Source organism: Panulirus ornatus, chromosome 24 (genome assembly GCF_036320965.1).
Source record: "Panulirus ornatus isolate Po-2019 chromosome 24, ASM3632096v1, whole genome shotgun sequence".
NCBI lineage: Eukaryota > Metazoa > Arthropoda > Malacostraca > Decapoda > Palinuridae > Panulirus > Panulirus ornatus.
Window position 1 is genome coordinate 7,596,897 of NC_092247.1, and position 12,583 is coordinate 7,609,479.

The following is a 12,583-nucleotide window of genomic DNA, read 5'->3' on the forward strand; positions in this document are numbered from 1 at the left end:
TTGAGAAAGGTGTACTATCAAATCTAGTCAAGAGTAGTATCATAATGAGAATTTTCCCTACAACAGATGGTAGACTACTTGATGCAAACATTCAACCCCTTAAGTCCTACACATTCACTTTGCAACCAGAGCCCTGACAACATATGAGAAACATGCTGATGTTTCCTGGCCTGTTGCAAAAATTCCGGAGCAGCCATAAGACATGTAATACTATATGTCACCAGCAGTCATAATTCACCATAAGAAATTTCACAGCTGTCAGTTACCCTATGAGATGATGGGCATACCTTTATCAGAACATGAACTGGGAACTGAAAAGTGATACCCATGCATTTGGTAGCTGCAAACATAAACATGGGATGATATGGGAAGAAACAGACAAAGTCTTTCTGAAAAGTACTGATATACAATATGAACTGCATTTGTGAAAGAACTAATAAAAAATCGCATTGGAAGAGGGCATATTTTGTATACAAACAAATGGTATACAAGCCTCAAGTTAAGTAAAATCCTAAAGAAAACAACACAGGCCTATGGGATATTATCAAATATGAAAAACATTTCACCCTTTTCATAAAAAAAGAAGGCAGGCAAGTAACTACCAAGCAAATAATATACTAAGTGTGAAAGGGCACAATATGAGATACATTTTCCTTTTACATAACATTTACTGAGGTAGTCAGAGGGAAGGAAGACCAGAAAACTGGTCAAGGATTGATGGAACCCGAGACAAGAAGACTATGCAAATAACATGTGTCTGGTGAACAAGAATGATATACTGATAAAGACAAGACAATCAGTGGCATAATAAATTTTTCAGCCAATTGGTTGATATTTCTCAGCTAAATGTATGCCCATAACCTATATCTGATTATCAGTTAAAAGACTTCAGTATATGGGTGGTAAGACAGATAATGTAAAAAATATGGTGCTCTACAATCTTCTTTTATTACTGGTTACATGAGTTCACAAGTGTTGTGGGCTCCACCTGCAAGAGGTTACACTGCTAGAGCTTATTCTTACTTCATATGAATGACCCAATTTTTTTGAAAGTTACAACAATCTTCAGAAGGAAACATCTCAGCATCTGTGTTATTCTCAATTAGGAAAACTACAGAAATCTTCAGGTCAAGAATACTTTTCAGCACTGACCTTACATGTAAATATAACTCAAAATATTCAAGAAACTTTGTAGGTCGTTATTGGTTTAAATACCTCTAGCGTACCATGAATTACAAAAAACTAATTACATATACTCAAGAGATACAAACTATCTTACAGTTAAAAAGGCTGTAAAAACAGCAAGAACCCAATAAAGATGAAACTAAAATTGTATACAGATAATCTTATTTCAGTGAAGAGTGCACAGTCTATAACCAAACAATTACAAGCATAGACTACATCAATCATCAAAATTTCATAGAATACATCACTCATCAAAATTTAGTGAAAAATGCTGAAGTGTATAGCAGCCAAAATGAACTTGCTCTGCATAAAATACTGAAATCTACAAACATGATCCAAACAATAAAATAGTATAACCTGAAAGCTATAATAAGAATGAGAAAAGATGAAAAAACCCATGCTGAGGATGTGAAACCTCAACTTACCGTCTGTCTAAGACTAGGCGGAAGAGTTTGCAAGAAGGAAACAGGATCCATAGGATCATCAGGGTTGGAGCGTGCAGCTTGCTGTCTTTGTTGTTCAAGACGCTGCTGTGCTAGAACCTCTTCTTGGATATTTGGTGGAAGTGCAGCCAAAAATTCTGGGTTCACTTCACCCACAGCAGCACTATTGTTCTCTCTTGTATTCTCTGTAGCTCGTTGTCTCACCCGCTGAAGTCTAGCAAAGAAAGACATATGGTACTTTCTGTTACAAACCTACACATCTACTAAATATAACGATTAGTCGCACAGAGAAGCAGAATTTTTAGGAAAAGCTTCTCTAATACATCTGCATCAGAAGTGGAGGGAACAAGGAGTATGGGGTGACCAAACTGGAGATGGATGGATGGACAGAGTGAAAATGATTTTGAGTGATCAGGGCCTGATCATGTAAGAGGGGTTAAAGACATGCAAGGGACAGAGCAAATTGGAATGATGCAGCATAGTGGGTCAATGTGCTGTTAGTGGACTAAAAATGGGCATGTGAAGAGTCTAGCGAAAACCATGGGTAGGTCTGCGGGGCCTGGTTGTGGATTGGGAGATGTGGTTTTGGTACATTACATGTGAAAGCTACAGGATGGACGCAAGCAGATTCGGTCTTTGTCTGTTTCTGGCACTGCCTCACTAATGTGGGAAATGGTGATCAAGTATGTAAGAAAAGAAAAAGACAATAAAAGTCAATTGTGCAACTTACCTAAGCTGCTCTGCAATTACTTCTTGTCTCATATCTTCAGGTAAGGCAGCAAGGAAACTTGGGTCGACACCCTCAGGGATCTCAATATCCCCAAGAATGGCAGAATAATCTGGCCGAGTGCTTGAGGCTCCAGAAGGGCCAGCCTCACTGTTTTCTCTTCCAGTTCTGGAAATAAGAGTGATTCTAAGTAAAAATTTACAGATGCGCTGAAAAGGGCACAAGATTTCATAGATGATGCATTACAAGTTATACCTGTGTGCATGTATATGTCCTACTCATTTTATTTCATTAAAAATAAAAATGGGTATGCAAGAGACATAAATATTCAGGTCAGAATTTCCTTAATCAACTTTGACACTCATTGCTAACCTAAGGAACATCTCTGGTATAATTCAAGTTGATAAACCAAACTGATTTTCATAAAATCAAAAGCTCAAGCAAAAAGTGCTACTGAAGGAGCTCTTCCTCTGGAGTTATTACTATCAAAAAGTAACAAATGAAATTTTTAATGGGGCAAAACAAAATATTCCAAGAAGCTCTTTCTCCTGAGTTATTACTATCAAAAATAACAAATGAAATTTATAATGGGGCAAAACAAATAATTCCATCACATAGTCAAGCAGAAAATTTAAGAGATTAGGTTTCAGATGACAAACATGAATACTCACTCTTGTTGGGTTCTGTCTTGGCTATCTCTCCTTAAACTTGATGGCATAACAAGCACTGGAAGAGAAGCCACTGGTTGATTGCCTGATTGGTCCTGTGAATCTTGTTGCATAGCCATACTTGGATCTTCCCATGCTTCTCTTGGTGGTATTCCTGGTAATGGGGGAGCAGTGAGATTGTCCCCAGATGATGCCATCAGCTCTGGTGACTGACTGGGATATTCTGGGGGACTTACAGACATTGGAGTCTCTTCCTGAGTAGCCAAACTTTCAACATTATCACTAGACATAGTCTGGGGTCCTACTGTGGGTAATGGAGAAGCTGCTATCATCTCTGTATCTGTGACAGAAAGTGTTGAGGTTACTCCATTGGTTTCTGGTGCAACAGTACTAGCTGGGGCTAAGAGTGGTGTTGGCGTTGGGGTAGTGGTTGTAGGTGAGGGGAATGGAGGTAAACTACTAACACATGTGGTTTGAGGGGTTGCTGGAGCTGAAGGTACTCCAGTCAAAGCCCCACCAATAGCTGGAACAGAGGACACTGGAGGTTCTTGTAGAGATAACGTGGGGGCGCCAGATGACACAGGAGACAAAAGGGTTAGGAGGCCTGAAAAGCTGGGTGTGGTAGTCGATTGAGGTCTTGATGAAGGAGCTAACACAGATTCCACAATGGATTCAGCAATAGATGCTGTACTTAACATAGCAGCATCCTGCCCAGATGTTTCAGGATTAGGTGCTTCTGGCCTTCCAGTAGCTTGGTTACTGTCGGTAGCCTCACCCATCTCTGCATCACCTGAAGAAAAGAAAGAAAAATATTATAAAAGAAAAAACTGATGCCAGTGTGTCAGGTTCCCATGCTCCTATGATACACCAGGAGAAGGAAGTCAAAGGGCATCTATCAAAAAGGAATCAATACAATCCCTCATAGCACTGCTCCCAATGAAACCTTAAGTTACCATTATGTCCACTAAAAAATTAATGGCTCATTTTGCTTCCCAAGTGGTACAGGTCCTTGGGTTAAATGTTTTGAAACATTTCTGCTAGAGTTTTCGCTGCATGCAATCAAAACCCTCACATGTTGTTGGCCAGGTGTTTCAAGGACTTGGATTAGATGCCCTAAAACAAAATGCTAATAAGGATTTGGTTGTATTAAGTACTCTGAATATTACTTCATACTGTTGGCCAAGTATTTCAGACATTTGGATACAATGCTTCCAAGTGGAATATTCATAAAAAGCCCAATTTAATGTGACTAGCCATGTGTAAGAGATCCTTGGTTTTGATGTCACACACTGGAATTGTGGCAAGGATTTAATTTCTCATCATGAGCTGAACCTCAACCCTTGTTGTTTCTATTCTAAACACAACAGCAGTTTAGGATTATGCCGTTCCTATGTCAAGAGCAAATCCCAAGTTCATGGTTCCCACTCATAAGGGCCATTTCATTAAGGCTATGGGAACCACTTCTTTGTACAAGGGTTCCTTGATCCTACTGTTCAAATGATGAATCATAGCTGATTATGACTGTGGGATTGGGGAGGGGAATGTTGCATCTATGAAAATCAACACCTGTTCTAAAGCCATCTTTCACTGTGCCCTGTATTCAATCAAACAGTACTTACTACCACATCCCTCTCTTACATTGTAATTACTTAAACTACTAACCCACTTCACACCACATATCCTCAGGCATTTCATTCCCAACAGGTCTCTCCTATTACTTAGCATTCAAAGCCTAAGACTCTTCCATAAAACACTGTCTTGACTACTACACCCTCCAACATACCCATCTCTACCCTATCACATGATGACCTCTCCTTGCACTTATTCCCTTCTTCAGCCCCTTCTTTAACCTCATGACTCACTTCAGCCCTTATAAATATATACAATGCATCAAGTAAATTTTCACTTACTACTCTGAAGCAGGACAGGTCCCTGAGAACTCTCTGTCGAGGTAGGTGGTGGTTTGCTGGTCTCCTGCTCTTTCTTCTTTTTATCTCGTTCAGATTGTTCTGCATCCCTGTATTTTTCTAAAACAGCCATTAATGCTGGCTTCACCACTGGAAAGAAATATCAATGTTAAGTATTAGCAGACAGAATCACATTTTGATCCAACACATTATATGCAAACTTCTAAATTCCATTTTTTGTTCAGCCTTATATAAAGCTACGTTTGCTGATGATACGGCCCTGGTGGAAGATTTGAGTGAAAAACTAAATAAGCTGGTTTCTGAGTTTGGGAGTGCTCTGGTAAAGAAAGTTGAGGATTAATGTAAATAAAAAAAAAGGGTTATTAAGTTTACAGTGGATAGAGAAGGGTTAGTTGGAGGGTGATTTTGAACAGAGAACCCAGATGACATGAAAGGATATGGATTGATAAATATGGAGGAACCAAGGGAGTGGAAGCAAGCACACTGACAAATGGTTTGAAAGATAGGTCACTAAATGTGGGGAGGGGGTGGGAGGATGGATACATCTGACAGTATAGTACTGAACAAGGCATGCACATAAAATAAAAAAGTGATGGGTTATAAAATTTTCCATGTGTGAAATGAATACTCCTATTAATTCAACTGCAGTCTTCACTGTATGACATCTTAACAATACTATTTACCTGTGACAGCATCATGCATAGAGTCTGCCTCAAGAACCCGTGTTTCCTCAGTCCAGCGGGAGAGTGCATTTGGAACGTTGGCCAGGGAAGCAGATGATCCACCATTGTTCATCACTGTTCCTCCATGATCCTATAATTCATAAAGATCATCCTTAGGTATCATTGCCTTGCTTTGAATTAACTAATCTAACTGATGCTACAATTCACAAGTCTAGATCAATCTGAATGCATATCTATTTTACCATTTTATGTGACCCATGCATGAATTTTTTTTATGTTTGCCATTCCTCGCTTAAATGAAGTAAATTTAGGAGCAGATGACAGTGCCTTTGAGGACATATCCTTATCAATCTTCATTTTCCATTCCTTCTTCTGGAAAGTAATAACAGAGGTAGGAGAGGATTTTCAGCTCCCTGCTCCTGCCCCTTTGTCACCTTGGTATTCTTTCTCTCCTATCCCCAGGGATAATGCATTAAGTTATTCCAACTTATCTTTTTCATAAAATAATGGTGCATGCGTTAAGTTGAATGCCTAGCAAGCTCCACGTGAAGTGAAAATAGAAACAGTGATAAGGTCCAATGAACTTGAAATTTTTACACACCAAAGACTGTTATACTTTAAGAGCATCAAGTAGATGGGAAGAAAAGATAACAGACAGCCCATTGAATCATGTCTAGGTAAACTGTTCATAACATTTCTTAATTTCCTCTCTCTCATACATGTTTGCTATTTCCCGCATGAGCGAGGTAGCATCTAGACATGATGACTTAGTCTTAAAGGATAAAAGATCCTCACCTGGCTCTAACCTCTCCTTCTTTCGGAATGTAATACAAGGGGGATAAATTTCCAGCCCCTCTTATTTGCCTTTCATAAAATGCAGGATATATGTCGGTAGTATTCTTTCTCCCCTATCCCCTAATCTATCTGTATTTCTAACTGAAGGGGATGAGTTAAGGCTAAGACAGTAAAAAGGCTATCTTCCCTTCCTCCATTCCTTCCAGTAACAACTAGCATGAAAATGAATGGAAGAAAACAAAGCATTTGTGAAGCCTAAATAGAATAAAAGAAAAAAATACTACCAAAATCTGACTACAATACTGTACTCTCTGCAGCATTAGTGTATATTCTTAAGAGTCTAAAATGAGGAATTAAAGTATGTGTAATTTTTTCCCCGTACAGATGGTTTAGGTTATAACAGAACTTGATGCTATGAAATTAATACAGTAAAGGTACATGTATTACTTCCATTTTGTACTATGATGCATGCCATCTTATACAGTGTGAGCCCTGCAGGCTACATGTACCTAAGCAAAAGCAATCTACACCTAAGCACGCAACTTACTCTGCCCAACATATTAGTTTTCTGTCGGCAACCACTATGTAAAGATGTACAGAATGTCACTCACATAATTCTAAACTTATGCTAATGTGCACCAGTCACCACTCTGCCTAAGCAACCAACATGGACCCCAACTCCCTTCTACCAGTACACTCCTCCAAATTAAAAGGCAGACCTTAACTTGAAGAAATGGCTTCCACAGCACATGCTGTTTTCTTCAAAATATTCATTTTACACTTGGTAAATGATGCAGCAAATTGTATCTTTTTATATACTTGTTTTATTGACAACTGTTTTTAGTGGGTTCTTAACTAATTTATGCATTGTATATTAAAGAAGAAAAAAAGAAGAAAAATGAGTGATGCATTAACAGAGAGGCTAGGGCCTGATCACTGGTTCAAAACAATAATTTCCTATGTGAATGGTATGGAAAATTGTATTTTCAATAAACATTTTCTACAAAAATCTCTTCAATAGGTTCTTACTTACTGCATGAGCTTAACAAAACAAGAAAAAAAAGCCTTTTTGGGGGTTCCAATCACTCTTATGTTCAACAAACTCATCTTACACTTGGTGAATGATGAAGTAACTTATATTGATCTAAATATATTTTTCAAAACAATTCTCTTCAACATGTGCTATTTTCTTTTATGCATATTCACCATTTCTTGCATTAGCAAGGTAGCATTAAAAACAGAGGAGTGAGCCTAAGAGGGAATATCTTCACTTGGCCCCCTTCTCTGTTCCTTCTTTCAGAAAATTAGAAAAACAGGAGGGGAGGATTTCCAGCCCCCCGGCTCCCTCCACTTTTAGTTGCCTTCTACAACACGCAGGGAATACTTGGGAAGTATTCTTTCTCCCCTATCCCCAGGGATGCTTAGCTAATTCATGTACTAAAAATAAATTACTTAAGGAAGCTATGTTGGCAAATATTCAAGGTACATCAATCTATATGTCATCAAGAATCAATCAAGCCAAGCCTACCTGCACTTCAATAAATTCATCAGGATCAGGAGGCATTAACCGTACATCTGGGTTTGTGAAGAGCACCTGAGATGCTTCTCGTAGATTTGACGTCAGCTGGAGAACATCACGATGACTAGGTCCTAGTAATCTGTGATATATATAATAACAGTGCTACAATGTCCAACAAAAACAAATAAATGTATCAGCTTCATGAATTTAAGCAAGAACAACTCCAAACCTTTCCTTTTTTGTCAAGTAGATCTAAGCTAGCACCTTCAAAAATGAAAAGAGTACAAATTTTGAATAATCATCCACGAAAAATACCATAGAGCAATGATTTCTTTAATCTCTAATTCTGATATAACTGCAAATGAAACAATTATGAAACTATGAAAATTATTATATTTTGAATCACCTGAAATATATTGCATTATCTATTACAATATTCCTTGCAGATAGTATGATCACTTTGTGAGTCAGCATCAGTCCTAAACATAAGAATTCACTGCTTTTTAATATTACATAATGTTTTCCCTAATATCTGTTCTTACTTTATTCAAGCTCTCTTCAACAGTATTTCAATATTCATTTCTTTTACATTATATTCCATTACCATCTACAGTTTCTAAATTCCTTATTCTTTCCTGTACCCATGTTAAAAATCAAAACTTCACTTCAATGAAGTATGGTTAGATTTTACTTAGGTTCTCTTCTGGGATGGTTACTTTCATTTTTAAAACCCAAAATACTAGGATCATAATTTACTGTTACAAGGATGGAGTTTTATACAAGTAGGTCTGTTTCTTAATCTTACATGTGTAAATACCTACTTGTAATTACCTAATTATAAAGAATTGAATGTTTTACACTCAGGAGTCCTGATCTATCAGCCTATCTACTATCAATACTTGTAAACAGTTTCCATTCACAATCTCTTCATTTAACTTTTTCATTCATCAATCCATCACTATAACTGTACTATAGATGAACTTCTTAAACCTTTTATGCTGTGTTTTTTGCTTACTATTTTGCTATGAAATTCTCACTGATCTATGCTAATTTCAAATAAATATTCAGTTTCAAGCAGATAAGAAACCTGCAAGTTATAATAATCCTAATCTTTCCGTACTCATTGCTCCTACTTCAGGTGCCATCTTTGTTGCCCTTCTTTTATAGTGAACAAGTTGGCTCTGGCAAAATATGCCCCAACTATGGCCCTTTCAAGTGATAGGAAAATAAAGAGTGAGAAAAGGAATAATGAAATCAATCACAGCTCCTAAGGTATTTGTAGACCAAACTCTTAAGGCCAGAATGGTTATACGAAGAAAAAGACAAAAGAAGGAAGAGAATTCTACAGCTTCACTTCTAGAGGAAAGAAAGTGCCATGCTGGTCAGTCCCATGTGGCCAGTCTCTACATAAAACCAAGGGGAAGCAGCAGCCTCACATATTCTATAGCTCGAGGACATGGTGGCAGGGATATATACAGACAACTAATGAGAGCTAACGCTATATCAATACCTGCAAAACACGTAAAGGGCAGCAACATCACAAAGAATGCAATGGGATAGTTGGAGATGTGATACATAGTGTATTAATAGGACAGAAAGCTCTTGATTTCACTCTCATTACCAGAGGTGAATCAACAAAACATCCTAGATACATGAGTAGTCCATACTAAGATGAATATAACCCATGTAGATAAGAAACTTGCTCAAAAGGAAAGGTACCTACACAATATCCCTAACTTCTGAGAGGGAGACTTTGTGATGCTGATTAAGTGGTGTTTCCAGGACAGAGTGGAAAAAATGGCTATGCCTAACATGTTCATGTTACTGGTGGAATGAAATAAGGTGTTTCGCAGTTGAACAAAGGGAAAAGAGTGACATTTAAGTACATAAAAAGTTGTATTTTACACAACTGAATTCACCCAGATTACTGCTTCCCTATTTCAATATGCTGCAGAGGTCTGAACACAGATTATATATGTTCAGTGTAAAAAAGAAAATGTGCATTATAGTGAGGCAGGAGGGGAAAGTGAGTTGAAGTGTGATGAATGAAAACATCAGTCTAAGGATGAAAAGGGTAAGTTGAAGGAAGTAAGCAACAGGAAAGAACACTGTGGGAGATCACTGCTGATGGGATTTGTAGGAAAAGAAATACATTGATGGATACTGCGATGGATAAGCTAAAAAGGAAGCTATTCATTAAAGAATAGAAAGTAGCAGAAAAGCCAAATGAAGAAAATTTCAAAAGCAAACACTTATGTTACACAACTAAATGCTTTGGTGACATGGAGGGCCACAACAAAAATTTCACCAAAATCAACACAGAATAGGACTTGGGTCACCAGTAGACCATATAAGAGGTTTTTGATTAGATTAGATTAGTTTCTTCAAGCGAGGTGATTAAATCTGAGAAGCATATTCTAACCTAAGTCTTACATGTGCAGTGAATATATGAAAATTCATTTACCTAACTTTCATGCAATCCAAATTTGAAAAAACTTGATTTTGCCCACACAACTTCCCAGGTACACTCGACAAAGTAATTCAAACATTAACTCGTCTTCTCTGCCTTTATGAAATGGCATTACTACAGGCATTCTGCTAATCCTCAGGTACCCCACTATAGGACAAACATAAAGGAATATCCTAACTAACCAATCAACAACAATCACCTCTCTTTCTCAACAATTCAACTGCTGCTCTGCTGTATTTCATCTACCGCAATGGTTTCATACTATCTTCTCTTTTCACCAAAGCACTTGCCATGACCCTCTTGCTTCACATACCTCCATGTCCAAAATGCCCCAACATCAACCAACCTACCAACAAGCACACCCACCAGTCCAAAATACTCACTCCACCTCAACTCTACCTGTAAGCTGTATGGGAGAGTGGTGATTGAGAGAGTGATGGTATGCTGAAAGTATCAGATTGAAGGAGGAAAAATGTGCTTTCAGGAGTGGTAAAGGATGTATGGATCAGGCATAACCCTTCCACCTTTAAAAGTCAGCTCTGTAGACATACAGGAAGCTCAAATACATTTCTACTCTCTTTTTCTTATGCAGTACTCCATTTTTCTTTTCATTTGAGATGGCCATAGATGCTACATGTTTTTGTCTATGCCACATTATTTACTAAAAAAAACCTAATTTCAAACCTCACATGCTCACTCACAACCATCCTACTTACTCCCCATTCCCCTCACTTTTGCACTTATACCAACTACAGCTACATTTTACTGCTTGCTCTACCATGAAACATACCTAAGCTAGATCACTCCATAAATTTTCAATTTCCATGTCATGACTTCAACTTTCCATAATCTCACTTCCACATTAAACAAGATGGAAACAATACTTTATAGGTATACTTAGTTTTACTGGACCTATTACATGAATGACCCACCATCTTTCACAGACTCCTTACCTGTTATCTATTTCAAACTATATAGTTATTCCCTTTTTTGATTCCTGAGCTATATCATACATCTTAAATCCATCTTATATTTTAACAGCTAACAACAAATAAACATGGAATTCAAAATTTGGGCTTGAAACTTGTAAAAGGGACTGAAAACTTGTTACAACTACAGCAACAGTGCAATAAGAGGGAAAATATGCAAATATCTTTACAGATAATAAAAGAAATGTTCCTTTAAGGACAGTGTCCCCCCCATGACTGAGTCTCCTGTTGCACTACTCCAGTGGTGATGAGAGAATGACTGACAAATGGAAAAGACACAGGCAAGAGGAGGATTCCTTAGAAAAGCAAGCGAGGGACAACACTGTGTCAGTGGGAGGAGGTAAAAGTTGTTTCATTTAGTGAACATGGAAGAGGGTTGTGAGACCATTAGTGAGGTTTTGTACATGTGAGAGAACAGACGTTTCTGTGACAGATATAGGAAGAAAGGCAACAATTGTGACTGGTTTAATGGTTTAAGGGTCAACACAACTTTCTATGGACATGGGCAGACAGAGAATTTCATATCTTATCAAAACTTTAAAACTTGCTCTTTCACAGGATAGAATCTTTCCCCAGCCTACTGGATGAGTTAATCCTGATAACACTGGCATTCTGAGCTGGCCATCCAATTAAAATCAAGAAAAATGTTAAAGAGAAACAGGCAGGAGAAAAATGACTCCTGGGAGGTATGCTCAATATTTCAAAAGGAGAATGAGAAAATTCAAACTAATTTCTTTGGATGCAAATGGAACACTCCTTGATACAGAATTCATAAAACAGTACGATAAAAACTGGGTAAGGAGATAAAGTCCAAATAATTCAGCTTATGCACCAGAAAAAAGTGCTCTTACTATACCACCTCTTAGGACTGATAAAAGAACTTCAGTAATAGAGAAAAGTAGCACATACACAGAAGATCCATGAGTTCAATGAAACAACATAAGAATACGAGGGCCAAGTTACCAAGAAATTATAAAAAAAAAAAAAACTTTGAAAAATGAAATTTCAGTCTTAAGAGACTTTCCTAAACCTAAACAAAAGTGACCACTGTGTACTTATGCTCCCTGACCTACATATAAATCATCAATTCACCCTGATGCATCATAACTCAGCTATTCCTACAAACTGCTAGCAAGGTGTCATCCACTGGGATAAACTGTAAGCAAATCCCTAAAA

General features: G+C 37.7%; 1 protein-coding gene across 3 annotated transcripts in view; it reads right to left on the reverse strand.

Annotated features, from left to right (window-relative positions):
* The window catches only part of HUWE1 (HECT, UBA and WWE domain containing E3 ubiquitin protein ligase 1), a 139,486-nt gene that overhangs the window by 27,628 nt on the left and 99,275 nt on the right, over positions 1-12,583 (reverse strand). For all 3 annotated transcript variants that reach the window (XM_071677124.1, XM_071677123.1, XM_071677122.1), the window contains exons 39-44: positions 7,958-8,087; positions 5,635-5,764; positions 4,934-5,080; positions 3,027-3,813; positions 2,359-2,523; positions 1,611-1,842 (exon numbers count right to left, since the gene is read on the reverse strand). In XM_071677124.1, the coding sequence (XP_071533225.1) occupies positions 1,611-1,842; positions 2,359-2,523; positions 3,027-3,813; positions 4,934-5,080; positions 5,635-5,764; positions 7,958-8,087 (1,591 nt within the window). The remainder of the gene's footprint in view (positions 1-1,610; positions 1,843-2,358; positions 2,524-3,026; positions 3,814-4,933; positions 5,081-5,634; positions 5,765-7,957; positions 8,088-12,583) is intronic.